This window comes from Zootoca vivipara, chromosome 7, assembly GCF_965207765.1.
Source record: "Zootoca vivipara chromosome 7, rZooViv2.hap1.1, whole genome shotgun sequence".
Classification (NCBI taxonomy): domain Eukaryota; kingdom Metazoa; phylum Chordata; class Lepidosauria; order Squamata; family Lacertidae; genus Zootoca; species Zootoca vivipara.
Genome location: NC_142590.1, coordinates 10,072,610 through 10,088,806, shown reverse-complemented (window position 1 = coordinate 10,088,806; position 16,197 = coordinate 10,072,610). Strand labels below are relative to the sequence as shown.

Here is a 16,197-nt window from a genome sequence, read left to right as displayed (position 1 = left end):
GCCGAGACCATATAACACTGGTCCTGAAAGACCCTACATTGGCTCCCAGTATGTTTCTGAGCACAATTCAGAGTGTTGGTGCTGACCTTGAAAGCCCTCAACGGTCTCAACCCAGTATATTTAAAGGAGCGTCTCCACCCCCATCGTTCTGCCCCAACACTGAGGTCCAGCTCCAAGGGCCTTCTGACGGTTCCCACACTGCAAGAAGAGAGGTTACAGGGAACCAGACAGAGGGCCTTCTCGGTGGTGGCACCTGCCCTGTGGAAAGCCCTCCCATCAGATGTCAAGGAAATAAACAACTATCTGACTTTTAGAAGACATCTGAAGGCAGGCCTGTTTAGGGAAGCTTTTAATGTTTGATGTTTTATCATGTTTTTAATATTCTGTTGGGAGCTGCCCAGCTGTTTAGGGAAGTTTTTAATGTCTGATGTTTTATTGCATTATTATTATTATTATTATTATTATATGAATTTCCTCTGTTATATAAATGCATTCGCATTTTTATTGTTATATGTTGTGATGGGAAATAAATTTGGTTTAGTCAAATTCACACATTCTGTAACAGTGGGCTTATACACACCTCCATTGCCTGGCTGCTTTCCCCCGCGGAAACCCATTCATTACCACTGAATCAGAAAGAAAGGAAAAAACCCAACAACAATTGGGTTGATTTAGCACTAAAGAGCTGTGTTCCCAGGGAAAAGTGGAGGGGCAAGGGCAAAACTTCTAAGACTTGTGCTTTCTAGGCATAGGACAAGTAGAAGTACGGAAGAGTCCAAAATGTGAACCAAAATGCAGCCATCCTTCAAGCTTCAGATTTCTCCAAATTTTGCAATTCACTTCTCTGACCAATGTATACAAAAATGCATATAATAGAAAGGTGTGTATAAAAGTGGATATATCCCTACGAGCATAAAGATGTGCAACATGTTAGGGGAAATTGCAAGCGAAATATTTTACTGACATATTCCGTTGAAACAGCTCTGCCTTCATCTATGGGAAAACACACAGAAATCTTACCAAGTACATTAACACTGAAGGTTTTGCTCTTGTCTCCAGCTGTATTGGATGCAATGCAGGTGTATCTCCCCGTGTCAGAGACTTGTGTATTTGCAACTTGAAGAAAGCGCCCGTTGGATATTAACTGATGGCTATCATCCTCTAGGAAAGGTTGCCCATCTTTTAACCATGTGATTTCTGGGATAGGGTTCCCTTAAAAAAAAAAGCAACATATATTTGTAACTGTTAATGACTTCTAACACTTCATTGTTCAGGAAACTTAAAATATAAAGTGAAAACTATATATCAGAAATATGTGTGTGTGGAACAGTATAGGTATAACACATACAGATACAGACTATTTTTTGTTGGCAGGTAAGGGTATTATTTCTAAAAAACAAATCACAGAACACTTCTTCAGAGAGCTATTATGGACATGTCTACAGAGGCAGTTAGATGTGAGCCCAACATCAAATGCAAAAAAAGTCATGGATTGACTCCAACTAAGTTTTACTCAGAGTTGAGCAATTGAAATTAATGAACCTAAATTAGTCACACTCATTAATTTTAATGGGTCTACTCTGAGTGGGACTAGAACAGAATACAATCTTATATTCCATTAGTAGATAACTTCAGAATAACTCTGTGAAATTCAATAGTTGTTGGGTTTTTTTAATCACCAGTTTGAAATTGGTCTGAGATGATATACATTTGCTGTGGACATTTCAAAGCAAACGCGATAACCATTTGTCCTGAGGGCAGAATTATTTTACACCTGAGTTACTTCATATTGTGTTGGCCACTATCCCACCTTCCTACAGCAAAGTTTGCCTCTGTATACGCAACACATTTTCCTACCACAAAGTAAAGGTTTATAGCAATTCTGTGGTGGAGAAAAATCACAGTGGGCTGTATTTACAAAATACATATTGGCAACGGTCTGGTGCAGACGTAACACTGGTTCCCTCCAAACCATGCTTTGCAATTCTGGAACCAAGGTCCCTCCCATTCCTTCCTTCCATCTTCAGTGCAAATGCCCTCTTCTTTATCTGTCTTAACCATGGCCCAATATTATATACGCATCAATGCTAAACCAAGGTTAATGTTAACCAGGGCTGCCCTTGTAACCAGAGAATGAAACAGCCTTGGGAAACTTTGTCAAGAGGAAACTATGCCAGCATTAACCTTGACTACTAACAGCGAACATGCAACATAAAACCTGCAGTAGAGAACCTCTTGCCTGTAGGCCCAATTAGGACTGCCAGACCTTCCCATTTGACCCGTGAGTCCATTTTGCCAACCGGTCCCTCATGTGATATCATCCAATATCAATCCCAGTTACCGCGGCTCATTTCAGACCCTTTTGCGCAAAGCTGAACTTTGTACAACTGTGCTGTACATGGCTTTGTACAGCACAATTACGCAAGCCATGGCTTAGGAATCAGTCGCTGGCTTAACTAAGGCATCTTATGCCATAAAATGTTGAATCGCTTTTGAATTTGGCACAGTCTAGGAAGCAGCGGGAAGTTGCTGCTTTCTAAGGACGCTGGTAATGACCTGAAATGCCTTCGGCTTGCAGCATTCAAAAGCCGTGTTCCTGCTCCCAGTTCCTTCTTCATCTGCCAGCTCAAATCTCAGCAACAGTGCAAAAGGAAAGATGAGCCCGTCTTCCATACAAAAGGGGAAACATAGTCTTTGGTCCGACCATAGCATTGGTATGTCTGGAACTTGTGTGTTTGTGTATGGAATAGATGGTTGGAGGCCATCTTTACTCTTCATTGTGTTTGGGTTTCTTGCCCTGTCCACCATTGGAATATGACCTCTGAAAAGTTGGCCATGTTTGAAGCGGCCCCTCAGAGAGAAAGCAATTGCCTGCCCCCATATTAAATGATATTAAACGATGAAACTAAACAATGCAGGGTGGGGATCGTTCAAGAAAGGAGAGGAGGGAAGAAGAAGAAGAAGAAGAAGAAGAAGAAGAAGAAGAAGAAGAAGAAGAAGAAGAAGAAGAAGAAGAGGAGGAGGAGGAGGAGGAGGAGGAGGAGGAATAGTTTGGATTTGATACCCCACTTTATCACTACCCGAAGGAGTCTCAAAACGGCTAACATTCTCCTTTCCCTTCCTCTCCCACAACAAACACTCTGTGAGGTGAGTGGGGCTGAGAGACTTCAGAGAAGTGTGACTAGCCCAAGGTCACCCAGCAGCTGCATGTGGAGGAGCGGAGACGCGAACCCGGTTCCCCAGATTACAAGTCTACTGCTCTTAACCACTACACCACACTGGCTCTCTCAGGGATAGCTCAGTCAACACAGCATGAGACTCTTCAAGGTTGTGGGTTCAAGTCTCATGTTGGGCAAAAAGATTCCTGGACTTGATGACCCTCTTGGTCCCTTCAAACTCTACATTATATACTGTAATTCTTGAGTGTGCCTTCTTGAATCTTCTTCCCCATTTGCAAACTATGGTGTGCAGGAGTCAGGGTTTTGCCTGCAATGTTTTATATCTTGATTTTATTCAGTGAACTGCCCCGAGACCCCTGGGTATAGGGCGGTATATCAACAACAACAACAACAACAACAGCAACAACAACAACAACAACAGACCATTATGACCGACATTGAAGAAATATAAAACATAATCCTTTCTTGCTTGTTTCCTTCACACTTTGAATCTAACCTATCAATGGCCTTTTAGAACAGAGTGACTGATACGTGTCTGTCTTAGGCATATTGTTTTAGGCATATTGTCTGGGTACAAATGGCCCAAGGGATAAATCATTCCCACTCAACACTCTGCTTAGTCTCCTTTATAAATCCATGGTGGACCCTATTAATTTGACTCCACCTTCTAACTAGTGGTGAAAGCAACATAGAACACAAGCATTGCCTCCTTATCTTTTGTTCCCAGTAGCCAATTCCTCATTCGGGTTCTTCTGCCCCATGTCCCAATCAAGCTGGCACATGGTTGTGCTCGCACATGCAAGAGAAGAGACCTTTGAGGTTAGCAAGTTCTCCTCGTTAAAAATAAATTAAAAACCAAGCTCACAGAAGATCCCGCAGCTCTGCTGCACATAATGCAAGGGTCAGAAGTAGACATAACAGGAGGCTACCCTCGTCCACCTGCTCAATGGATAAATTGGAAGGCTGGAAGGGACCGCAGTTGAACAGAGCAAGACCTCAACTTCCCAAATTGACTTACTTCATTCATTTTCGCCTCCCTGGCTTGGCTCACTTCCAATATTGGAACCAGCCTGGGAGAAAAGAGGCTGAACAGAGAGGTAAAGCTACAGGTGAGCTCTCCTGTCTTGTGTTGGTGCAAAAAAGTAGACACACAAACATGGCCTTTATATATGAACAGGGCAGACACAGAGATAGGAATGTGGCTGTCCACATCACATCTAATCTGGCCCTAACAAATGGCCAAGTCACCTGTAATTAAGACAAACCTTGCCTTACCTGTTACTTCACAGGCCAGCATGAGGCTCTGCCTCTCTTTCACTTTCACATCTTCCAGGTTGTTTTCTCCCACAATGCCCGGAGGAACTTTTACATTGTTAAAAACAAACCAAAGAAAGGCAGATGCATGAGGAGATCTTGTTAGCTCACATTAGAAACCATAAATGCTGCTCCATTGTCAGCAACACTATTCTCAAAACATGCTGAGAGGTGAGGAATGTTGCACCTTGTCAAGTATATGATGAAACCTTAAAGACACTCATTTACATTAGGAGTTTTTCCCTGAGACTTTTGAGGGAAATAAAGAGAGCCGCCATTATTCGTGATATGTGCATTCTTCCTATTATCTTCTCAGGTCACTTGGATGTGATAAAAATCATAAGGCTCATCCACACTTCTGTTTACCCCACACCTTCCTCCCAGGAAAACCTGATCTTTGGCGCTGAATCAGAGCAAATATCAATCAGCTTTTCTCCAGAATGAAATTTGTATTTATTTATTTATTTATTTATTTATTTATTTAATTCTACCCCGCCCATCTGGCTAGGTTTCCCCAGCCACTCTGGGCGGCTTCCAACAAAAGATTAAAAATACATCACAACATCAGTCATTAAAAACTTCCCTAAACAGGGGTGCCTTCAGATGTCTTCAAAAAGTCAGATAGTGGTTGATTTTCTTGACATCTGGTGGGAGGGTGTTCCACAGGATGGGCACCACTACCAAGAAGGCCCTCTTCCTTAGAATAGCCGTGGAACTATTCATGAATATCAGGAGTGAAAACCCAAAAGTTCTCAAACCCTCCTGACAGCTGTCGCATGCTCACCTAAAACAGAGAGCTCATAGTTCTTCCTCTCCTCTCCTGCAACATTAGTCACCACACAGGTGTAGCGACCGGCATCCTTCATATCCACCTGCATCAAGCGCAACATCCTGCCACCTGAAGAGGAGTCATACATTCGCATATTATAACGAAGACTGACAGTCAAATATAGCCTGACAATATATAGTGCCCATATTAGTCCCAGGACACTGTCATAAGAATTTTAAGGCCACAAATATAGAATATTCATAAATGCACACATATCTAAATATATGAGCCAAGTGTCTGAAATAGTATGGGAGAGCAATCCTGAAGTCATTTTGACTCTCCCAATGACCTCAAATATGCCTCTGCAGTAAGGGAGCCAAATGGAAAAAGCCTTCCCATTGTCTTTTCGCTTACAAACCTGTCTTCAGGGCGTATTTGTGTATGAATAGGGTTAGCCTGTGACCTGGATTCAGCAACTAAGGTTTTAACCATCACCAAAGAATGGCCAGGCTGCCCAGGTAGTGCAATCAGTGACCATTGTAAGGTATCCTGGCAGGCAGGATTTCTGCTGTAGACCACCTCCTTCTGTGATGTATGTATGATGTTTTGGGGGGTGGTCTTGGGTTACAGGGTGGACAATTTAAAGAGTCTATATAAGGGCTTGCGCATCACCCCCTCCTGCATGTGGTGAGAGGGGACCCTGTTGCAACAGTTTCTTTTAATAAAGATCAGGCTTACTAGCCGCTTTGCTTCTCAATATCCTCTGGTTGCCCTCTGTTCTTTCCTCCTACAGTTAGGGAACCCTCAAGGACTCTATACGGGCTCCTGGATACCCCAGGAAGGAAAGAGGAGCAGTTTTTCTTACAACAATATCTTAACATTTCTGCGCATTAAAATGTGAATGGAATGGATTTCTGCCTCAATCATATTTTCTCCTTGTACCTCGATGAATTGTTGAGAAAGAGATAAGTTCTGAATATGGAGGATTCTCCTGCTGCCTCATTAGCCCACCTCTAATCTGTGTATAATCCAGGAAAAGTATCCCTGTGTATTACTGCTGACGTTGTAAACTAGCTCATATTTTGTTTAGCCTTTCTACAGGCTTGTATTTAATTTGCCCCTAACTCTGCTGCACCAGGTGTTCATTTTATCTTTTTTTTTTTAAAGTAACTCCTTCCACTTCAGTACCCCCTGCTTACCTGACAGGATTCTTACAGAGCTACTCAAAGAGAGTGGCTGCCCGTACTTCAGCCATGTTATTGATGGGTGGGGAATTCCCGAAGCTTCACAAATCAGCGTGATAGGATTTTTCTCGACTACGCTGATGTTTTCAGGCACAGTCAGGTCACCTGCAATGCTTGGAGGGACTGCAAAAAACAACAACAACAAAAACCCCCACACAAATAAAATCAGAAGCAAGGCACATAAGAAAACATCATTCAATAATGGAGATTATGTTCTGTTCCATTAAATAATCCAAAAATGAAGAATAGGTTAACAGAATGCTTTTGGCAGCTAGTGCTTAGAAATGTCCTCAGTGGGGCAATATGCTCCCCATCCCCTCCAGTAATGTCATAATATGTTAAAGCTATGGTTTTCCCAGTAGTGATGTATGGAAGTGAGAGCTGGACCATAAAGAAGGCTGATCGCCGAAGAATTGATGCTTTTGAATTATGGTGCTGGAGGAGACTCTTGAGAGTCCCATGGACTGCAAGAAGATCAAACCTATCCATTCTGAAGGAAATCAGCCCTGAGTGCACCCTGGAAGGACAGATCGTGAAGCTGAGGCTCCAATACTTTGGCCACCTCATGAGAAGAGAAGAATCCTTGGAAAAGACCCTGATGTTGGGAAAGATTGAGGGCACTAGGAGAAGGGGACGACAGAGGACAAGATGGTTGGACAGTGTTCTCGAAGCTACGAACATGAGTTTGACCAAACTGCGGGAGGCAGTGCAAGACAGGAGTGCCTGGCGTGCTCTGGTCCATGGGGTCACGAAGAGTCGGACACGACTAAACGACTAAACAACAACAAGAATGTATGCCCCAAAGATGGGGACCTGGATGAGCTCACAGCAGTTTCCCTTCCTTCTCAGGGAGAGGCAAGAAACTGTCTTGTCTCTCTTGACACAAGGGTAGCTGGAAGCGGGGCAGGGAGAAGGGGAGAAACATGCCTTCCATCTATGAGAACACAACACACATCTCTGAGTGGGAAAATACACACATATCTCTTTGATAGAGACCAAGAAGTGTGTGGAAAGGAAGCACAAGTCACCCAACATTTCCTCTTGACACAATTTCCTTGTAACATTAGAAGCAGTTCCAAGGAGAACAAAATGGACCTCCCGTTTTATGGCTTAGGCAGAGAGGATCTGAGGTGCTTTTCCTTTTAGCAGGAGGCCGGCATGAGGAGCACTTGGGGAAAATTTTCAAGACTGGGGAATTATCCGTTAATTTACAGTACAGTGGAACCTCGGTTTTTCAAACGTAATCCATTCCGGAAGACAGTTCTGACTTCTGAAACATTCGGAAACCGAGGCACAAAGGGCTGTCGGCAAATTCAACTGAGAAAATTGAAAAACACGCAGCAGAAGCCGTTCGACTTTCAAGGCGCGTTTCAAAACAGAAGCATTTATTTCCGGGGTTTTCGGCACTCGGGTTCCGAAACGTTCGTCAATGGAGAGGTTTGAGAACCAAGGTTCCACTGTACAATGTTGGGCCAGCACTGTAAAACAAGAGTGGAATTGTTGATTTGGTCCGAAACATGCACCTTTGTATATCTCTTCTGTTGCACCCATTTCCCTTGCTCACCGTGAATGCTTAAGTCATATTTCTTGTCAGTCAGTCCTGCCACATTCACAGCAATGCACACATAGCGGCCAGTGTCTGACACCTGAGAGTTTTTAAGCCACAGGCGACGTCCTTCGTTCAGAATTTCCATTCCTCTCCCACTGACCAATGGGCGGCCATCCTTCATCCAGGTGACAGCTGGCACCGGGATACCTTCTGCCTTGCATTCTAATGAAATATCATTCCCTCGAGTCACAGTTACATCCGACTGTTGGCTTTCGCTGCCCAAAATAGTTGGGCGAACTATTTGGAGAAACAAAACAACATTCCAGACTTAGCACAAAGAGTTCGGCTTCCGAGAGCAAAACTAAATGTGACGCAGAAAATCTGTGACTATAACCACCCAATGTCTTTTTCTTTTCTTTTGCAGAATGCAGCTGTTTGGAGAGGTCAGGGGGTGGAATTCCTGTGTAGGGGCATTGCTTAGGGAAAGGAAGACCTTAAGCCTGTACCCCATGCCAATCCTATCCTCCAGGCTACTATTAACTGCAACATGTGCTCACATGTACTCATATTGTGCCTCCACCCCACGCAGCAGAGGGTGGCAGGATGAGATTGTAGGCTGGGGTGGTAGTGCTCCCTGGGAGAGAGAGAGAATCGGAAACCAGAGTGCACAGAAATGCCGTTTACCTTCCAACCGCCAGAGCGGTACCTATTGATCTACTTGCACTGGTATGCTTTCAAACTGCTAGGTTGGCAGGAGCTGGGACAGAGCAACGGGAGCTCACTCTGTCACGGGGATTCGAACTGCCAACCTTCTGATCGGCAAGCGCAAGAGGCTCAGTGGTTTAGACCACAACGCCACCCATGCTGTGTCCCAGTAAGCAGTAGCGACTCTGGTGCTGGGGGGTCAGGTCAGTGCCATCCTCACAACCCCCTCTCCACTACTGATCCCACAGCTAGTTGCAGCTCAGAACCAATCATGGCTGCAGTGCTGGAGCAAAGAGTAAAAACCCTCCCCCTTCAAGCCCAGCCCAAACTCCCTCCACTGCTGTTTTCAGCAAGAGACGAAAGACGGTGGGGGAGATCCAATCATGGATCTTCCACGGTATGTTTAGTTTGGCCCCAAGGTTTTGGCAAAACCACCAACGCTTCTTATTAATGTGGATAAGGTAAACTGATATTTACAAGTATAAACTCCAGAGACCACTTTGTGGTCTTGCTGCAGAAGAGAGGGTTGAACCAGATAATCGCCGGTTCTGTTCTTGTTCTTCGATTGCAAGCCCTGCTTCACTCAACAATGGTAATCGTTTCCAAACCAATGAATGGCCACAAGCAATTTGACATGTTGACCTACCATATACCACCAAGTTATATTCCTTCTTTGCTATTCCGGCAACATTTGAAGCCATACACGCATAGGAAGCGGCGTCCGATTTCTCAGCAATGGAAATCTGCAGCTGCCTTCCTCCAGATAACACTCTGACCCTTCCTGTAGGGTCAGCCAGCAGTGGAGAACCTACAAGAGAAACATTATTTCAGATAAAAATACGGAGCCTAGGATGAGGCACATGGTTAAGGGTTCTTTGACACAGATCCTACTCCAGTCATATTTCCTGCTGGGCTAGGTCAGCCATAATCCAACACAGTCACAAATGTTGAACCCTACTCCCATATAGCCAATGAGTGCTGGGCATAGGTGTCACAATGTTTACAGAAATCAACAGGTCGGGAAGCTCTGCATTCTGCCTAAATGGTATCATTCACCTCCATTTTACTGTGGATTTAGGTCTACAGTCTTGAAATTTTGCCTCCATAAAAATCGGTCCTCGTGGTCAAAGGTCAGGTAGGAAGAATGATGGGTTAGAAGTCAACAGCGTTGTACTGTATCAATTTTGCCACCTATTCTACTAGGACTGGAGGAGGAAAGCAAACAAAGGAAGAAAGAGAGCAGGTAGGGGCAGGATGTATTACATTAACGGGTCCAAGGATTCTGTGACTCAGCCTAACTCAGCTTAAACAAAAAAGGAACAATTTGATTTGAAAGCTCCTTTAACAGAAGCAAATGAGGTTTTAGAAGCAAATGTTCAGATCTGTATCAGCTACTCCTGGCTATACCCACCGTACTCGTCACATTCACCCCACGCACTTAAAACACATTTAAAGAGCATGGCTTCGCCCCCCAAAATCCTGTTTGCCTCTTACAGAGCTACCCAGGACTATTTGGGGGAGCCACATGCTTTCAATGTATGGGGTGGGTGTGACCATGCACATATAGGGGGCTAGGTGAAGAGGGGAGGGTTGCAGGGAAAGCTTTGCAAACCAATGAAATAAAGAGAAGTTGAAGGGAACAGCTAGCTCCTAAGGAAAGCCCTCACCAATTCTTACCATTCTTTCTCCAGCTGAGGGCCGGGGGTGGAATTCCACTGGACTCGCATATCATACTGATGAGGTTTCCTTCAATTACTGTCAGGCGAGTAAGCGTGTCTGAACTATAAATACTGGCTGGCACTAAAGTGGGGAAATGTCAGAAATAGCTGGTGATCTGTAACTTATAAAATTATCGATTAATAAAAGGCACCCAACACTGGGCCATTTGAAGAACCAACAAAAGAAGCAAAGTCAGACCCACACAGACCCTTCTTTCAAGTACTGAATTCCTCACGGGCTAAATGGGGCAAGCAGGACACACAACTGAATACCTTCCATTTGTTCAAACTATTCCTGAGAGCGTACAAAACAGGAACGAAACATTTCTGTTTGAACCTCTTCAACTCTTTCGGTGTTCTAAATAGTAGAGAGAATTAAAAGCTTCAGTGCTGGCAGCGGTTATTGCCTTCCTTGCATTGCACCAATTTCTACTTCTTATTTCAGTTTCTCGTACTTCAAAACAGTACTGTAATGCCACTAAGTCTCCCAGAAGCAAAGCCTTAAACCCATCCTGCTGAATTCTGCCAGCTTCTGGAAATGGAGATAGCTCTGGGGAAATGGGCCAGTACTAAATCAGACGAACAGATTTCCTGGATTTGCAACACCAAAAAACTGTCCAACGTTGCTTCTGGATCCCAAGTGCAAGCAAAGAATACATTCCTAAATCATCACATACAGATGGTTTTCACAGGCAGAGCTATGGTTTCCATGAAAAGTAGGACGTATAATCATTTTGAAGGAAGAGGATTTAGCTTGTAAGAACATCTAGATCAGGGGTGTAGCTAACTTAAAAAGGTAAAGGACCCCTGACCATTAGGTCCAGTCGTGACCGACTCTGGGGTTGCGCGCTCATCTCGCATTACTGGCCGAGGGAGCCGGCGTATAGCTTCCAGGTCATGTGGCCAGCATGACAAAGGTGCTTCTGGCAAACCAGAGCAGCACATGGAAACACCGTTTACCTTCCCACTGTAGCGGTTCCTATTTATCTACTTGCATTTTGACGTGCTTTCGAACTGCTAGGTTGGCAGGAGCTGGGACCAAGCAATGGAAGGTCACCCCGTCACAGGGATTCGAACTGCCGACCTTCTGATCAGCAAGCCCTAGGCTCAGTGGTTTAACCCACAGCGCCACCTGTGCCCTCTTAATAATAATAATAATAATAATAATAATAATAAATTTATTTATTTATACCCCGCCCATCTGGCTGGGTTTCCCCAGCCACTCTGGGCGGCTCCCAACAGAATATTAAAAACATGATAAAACATCAAACACTAAAAACTTCCTTAAACAAAGTCAGATAGTTGTTGATTTCCTTGACATCTGATGGGAGGGCATTCCACAGGGTGGGCGCCACTACCAAGAAGGCCCTCTTCCTAGTTCCCTGTAACCTCACAGTGAGGGAACCGCCAGAAGGCCCTCGGAGCTGGACCTCAGCATCTGGGCTGAATGATGGGGGTGGATTCAGCAACAACACTTTGAATTGTGCTCGGAAACATACTGGGAGCCAATGCTGGTCTTTCAGGACCAGTGTTACATGGTCTCAGTGGCCACTCCCAGTCACCAATCTAGCTGCTGCATTCTGGATTAATTGTAGTTTCCGGGTCACCTTCCAAGCGGGAGATAAATAGAGCATGCACCACTCTGGTGAGACAGTCTGCGGGAAGGTAGGGTCTCAGCCAGCGTACCTGATGGAGCTGGTAGACAGAAGTGATGGATCTTACGAGTCAGTGCAACTTGTGCAAAGATTTATTTGCATAGCTGCCATGAAAAATGACAAGGGAAAGTTTGCGTTTTTCTAACCATATGTTCTGGCACACTGGCAAACCCAAGGCACCTGGAAAATCCAAACTGACATAAAAAGTGAAACTTGGGATCAACCACTAGATGCCACCACCAGCCCAGTGAGTAACATTTCAACCTTCAGGCCATCAGAGCTTGCTTTAACTTATTCTGGGGGGCTGCATAGCATAAATAGGGGTGTGAGAAAAATCTGCAAGAGAAATTTGCAATCCACCTTTGGAGAAACAATGCTTCTATGAATATTATGATGCAGTTCTCCAGCCTAGGGGGCATACAAAAATGCATTTATTAGGGGAAAGTGCATACCAAAAAGCATATATTAGAAGAAATGTGCACAATAATGTGTATGAATCTTTGTGCACTTTTTAAAAACAAACAAACCAGGAACTGATGCAGAAATTCAGCAAAAACTGGAAGAATGAAAAACAAACCAATGTTTTCAGATCCATTCCTCTCTCGTTACTAGGTAATGGATCCTTGGCCAAAAATTGCCCATACCCATCCTAGCATCAGGGGCTTGAAAATGAATTTCTCACATTTCCTCACTTTTTTGTCCTGTGCAAGAGGTCTCAAAATGAGCTTGTTTTAAAATGACACAGTAAGATTCCCAGGATTGTAAACTACAGATACAAGAGTGAATATCGGAAAAAGCAAATCTCACAAACCGCTTTCCTAATACAGTCATACCTCGGAAGTCAAACAGAATCCGTTCCGGGAGTCCGTTTGACTTCCAAAACATTTGACTTCCAAAGCGCGACTTCTGATTGGTTGCAGGAAGCTCCTGCAGCCAATTGGAAGCCGTGGAAGCCCTGTTGGACGTTCGGCTTCCGGAACACTCCCAGTTTTCGATCATTTGGGAGCCGGAATATTCAACTCCCAAGGCATTCGGGAGCCAAGGTGCGACTGTATGGACCTAGGTTTTCCAGGAACACCCATTTCATTCACTAATAGAGTTTCATTCTTTATGAAAGTGATTGCAAAAGCTGCATATCTTACCCCATACATTGACGTTGTAGTTCTTTTCTGTTTTTCCAGCCACATTTGTGGCTTCACAAGTGTAACGTCCAGTGTCCTGAGTTTGCACTTCTTTAATCTAGCAAAAAATAATAATTTTTTTTAAAAAACCCAGCAACACACACAATATATTCCAGAAATCAATTATGAATGCATCACAATACAGTATAACCTTACTTGCAAATTTACTCACTAGCTTTCTAGATTATTGGTCAACTACTGAGTGGGAAGACTAATTGAAAAACGTTGTTTTCCTACCTCAGAGGATAAAAAGTATTCTCTCTCCCCACTTATATCACAGCAAGATCTGGTGATGGTTCATCATCTAGAAATAAATCCTCCTGATTACACTTGCCACCAGGTTTTGCCTGAATCAAACCTAGAAGCTGACACAGTGTAACAGGTAGGAGACTAAGCCAGGGCCGGCTCAGGATATTTTGCTGCCTGAGGCAATGGACAAGATGGCACCCTCTTTCAAGGCACATGCAGAAGCCAATTTGACTGGTGGCTGAATTGTACACCAATACTGATGATGGTATCTGAGGGCAGCAGACTAGTGCTGGGGGTACAGGGCAGGCCACATGGCACCCACAGTTCTGTCCCCTCCCCACACTTCAGCATCTGCCACCTGAGGCAACCGCATAACCCTGCCCCACCGTAGGGCTAGCCCTATGAACCACGAACTTCCTGGTTTAAATCTCCCCTCTACCACAAACCCACTAACTTTAGGCTAGTTAGTCTCCCTCAGCCCCCAATTTATACAGGACAAGAATACAGTGGAACCTTGGTTCCCGAACGGCTTAGCTGACGAACAAATTGGCTCCCAAATGCCACAAACCCGGAAGTAAGTGTTCCAGTTTGCAAATGTTTTTCGGAAGCCAAACATCTGTTTCGGCTGTTGGCATTGTTTCCGGGGCCTTGGTTTTCGAATGTTTTGGAAGACGAACGGACTTCCAGAATGGGATTGAGTTCAAGAACCAAGGTACCACTGTACTAAGCTTACCTAACAGGGCTGTTGGGAAGGATTATAACAAGATGTTATATGTGAAGTGCTTTGAACCATCAAAAGTGCACTGAGGAACAGCTCCCCAGCAGCTGGTCTCCAGCACTTTGCCTCCTCTACCAAGCTACCTCCTGCTCTGGTCTTCGCGTAAACTGGGTAGGTTAAGCTCTGCATCAAAGGAACCCTCCAGTCTACAGCACAGTCTACAATGCAAGCAAACAGCACGTCTTATAAATCCTTTGTAGCAAAGAGCACTCCCCACTCTGAGCAACCCATAAGGTAGCCACACAGACTCTTTCTTTGCCCTCCATTTATGCTTGATTTTGAACCCGGTCACCAGCCGGGCCTTCAGCTGTGTTATTTGCTCATGGCAATTTTGATCCTCGTTTGCTTGTGCCAAAATGAGGGCCACCCCCAGCTGCAGCCTTGTCTTGGATCTTGGCCTGACATCATCAAAACAAAAACGGAAGCATATTTCGAGAGTTCAGCTCCAGCGAAAACATCACCACCACCACTTATTATTTGTAGAACCATCTGAAATGCACTAGGCAATGTACCAAATATTTTAGGAAGCACAAGTCCCTGCCTGCAGGCTCACAATTTTTTAAAAAAGAGATGCAACAAAAAAAAACAGGGAAGATGGAAGCAGAGGGGGAATATTCTGCGCCAGCTAGCAAAGAAAGTAAAAGAAGGGGGCCAGAAGCATAGCTTTTGGGAATATTGAATAGTGATATTTCTAGAGAAAATACTAAATTCTTCCTGTACGCGACATCTGCGGTGAGAATCCTGGGGAAGAGAGTATAGAGAACCTCCCCCTCTCATCAGGAGCAGCTCCTCCCCAAGCAGCCATGGAAGCGCAGGGTCTGGAGGAGCTAGTCAGGAAGCAGAGAGAGAGAGCCAGGGCTCCGGCAGGATGGACGAGCCCCTGCTCCACAGGCGGGAAGAGAGAGAGACGGAAAGGGGGGAAGAGGGAAAAGACAGAGGGTAGACCTCCCCCCCCCCACCCGGCACCGGAATTAAGGAGGAGGAGAAGAGGGAGGAGATTCGCTGTCCCCAGGCTCTTATGTTGGTCTAAGGGGCGAAAAGGGGCAGTGCTGGATTCTGACACGGAATAAGCGGACATGAAACCAACAGCTCATCACACTGTAAATAACGTGCACCAATAAAGACTTTGAAAGACAAGTATCTGGAGAGTCGTTACTCAGGAGATACACACACACACACACACACACACACACACACAACATATATATTAAGATGAAAATAAGACTGAAATACAGATAAAATATGAAATGTGAAAGGAAGTGTTGTGAGAGTGATGGAAGTCTATTGCTATCATTATTTTGTAAAATAGTGTTTATTGTATTGAAATATTATACTTTTCTTTATTCTTTTCTTCTACTTTTCTTCCCATTTTTTCTTTTCTTTTCTTCTTTATTTTTATTTTTTATTTCTATTATTCTTTATGTATGGCTTGGTTTTGATGTATTTACTTTGCAATAAAAATTCTATTAATTTAAAAAAATGAAAAAAAGAAAGTAAATGAAGGGGGAAAGAGTTAAAAGAATACAATAAACAGAGCTGTGTTCTGCTGCTTGGGGGGGGGGCAGCAAATGACACCCATTCAAGGGTCACAAAGTACAGAAGGCCAGTCAAGTTATTTCAGCATCTGAGGCAGAAAATCCTACAGAGCTTCTCCCACTCCCTGGCTGTAAACTTACAGCCACAATAAATTAAACAAACAATTTTCTGCCTTTTCAGGACACCCACAATCAGCTGCCCTGTGCTGCCACCTCACTCTACCAGCTCTGACAACAACAGTCTAGGAACAGGAAAGGATTTCTTGAAAAATAAAATATGCCATCAAAGAGAAATATGAGAGATGAAATATGAGGTTTTAA

The 16,197-nt window shown here is 44.2% G+C and overlaps 1 protein-coding gene across 2 annotated transcripts in view; it reads right to left on the bottom strand.

The window, feature by feature from the left end:
* HMCN1 (hemicentin 1) overlaps window positions 1-16,197 on the bottom strand; it is a 275,559-nt gene that overhangs the window by 101,587 nt on the left and 157,775 nt on the right. For both annotated transcript variants that reach the window (XM_060276655.2, XM_060276656.2), the window contains exons 42-49: window positions 13,276-13,372; window positions 10,438-10,560; window positions 9,407-9,568; window positions 8,071-8,352; window positions 6,462-6,629; window positions 5,278-5,391; window positions 4,455-4,541; window positions 1,021-1,212 (exon numbers count right to left, since the gene is read on the bottom strand). In XM_060276655.2, the coding sequence (XP_060132638.2) occupies window positions 1,021-1,212; window positions 4,455-4,541; window positions 5,278-5,391; window positions 6,462-6,629; window positions 8,071-8,352; window positions 9,407-9,568; window positions 10,438-10,560; window positions 13,276-13,372 (1,225 nt within the window). The remainder of the gene's footprint in view (window positions 1-1,020; window positions 1,213-4,454; window positions 4,542-5,277; window positions 5,392-6,461; window positions 6,630-8,070; window positions 8,353-9,406; window positions 9,569-10,437; window positions 10,561-13,275; window positions 13,373-16,197) is intronic.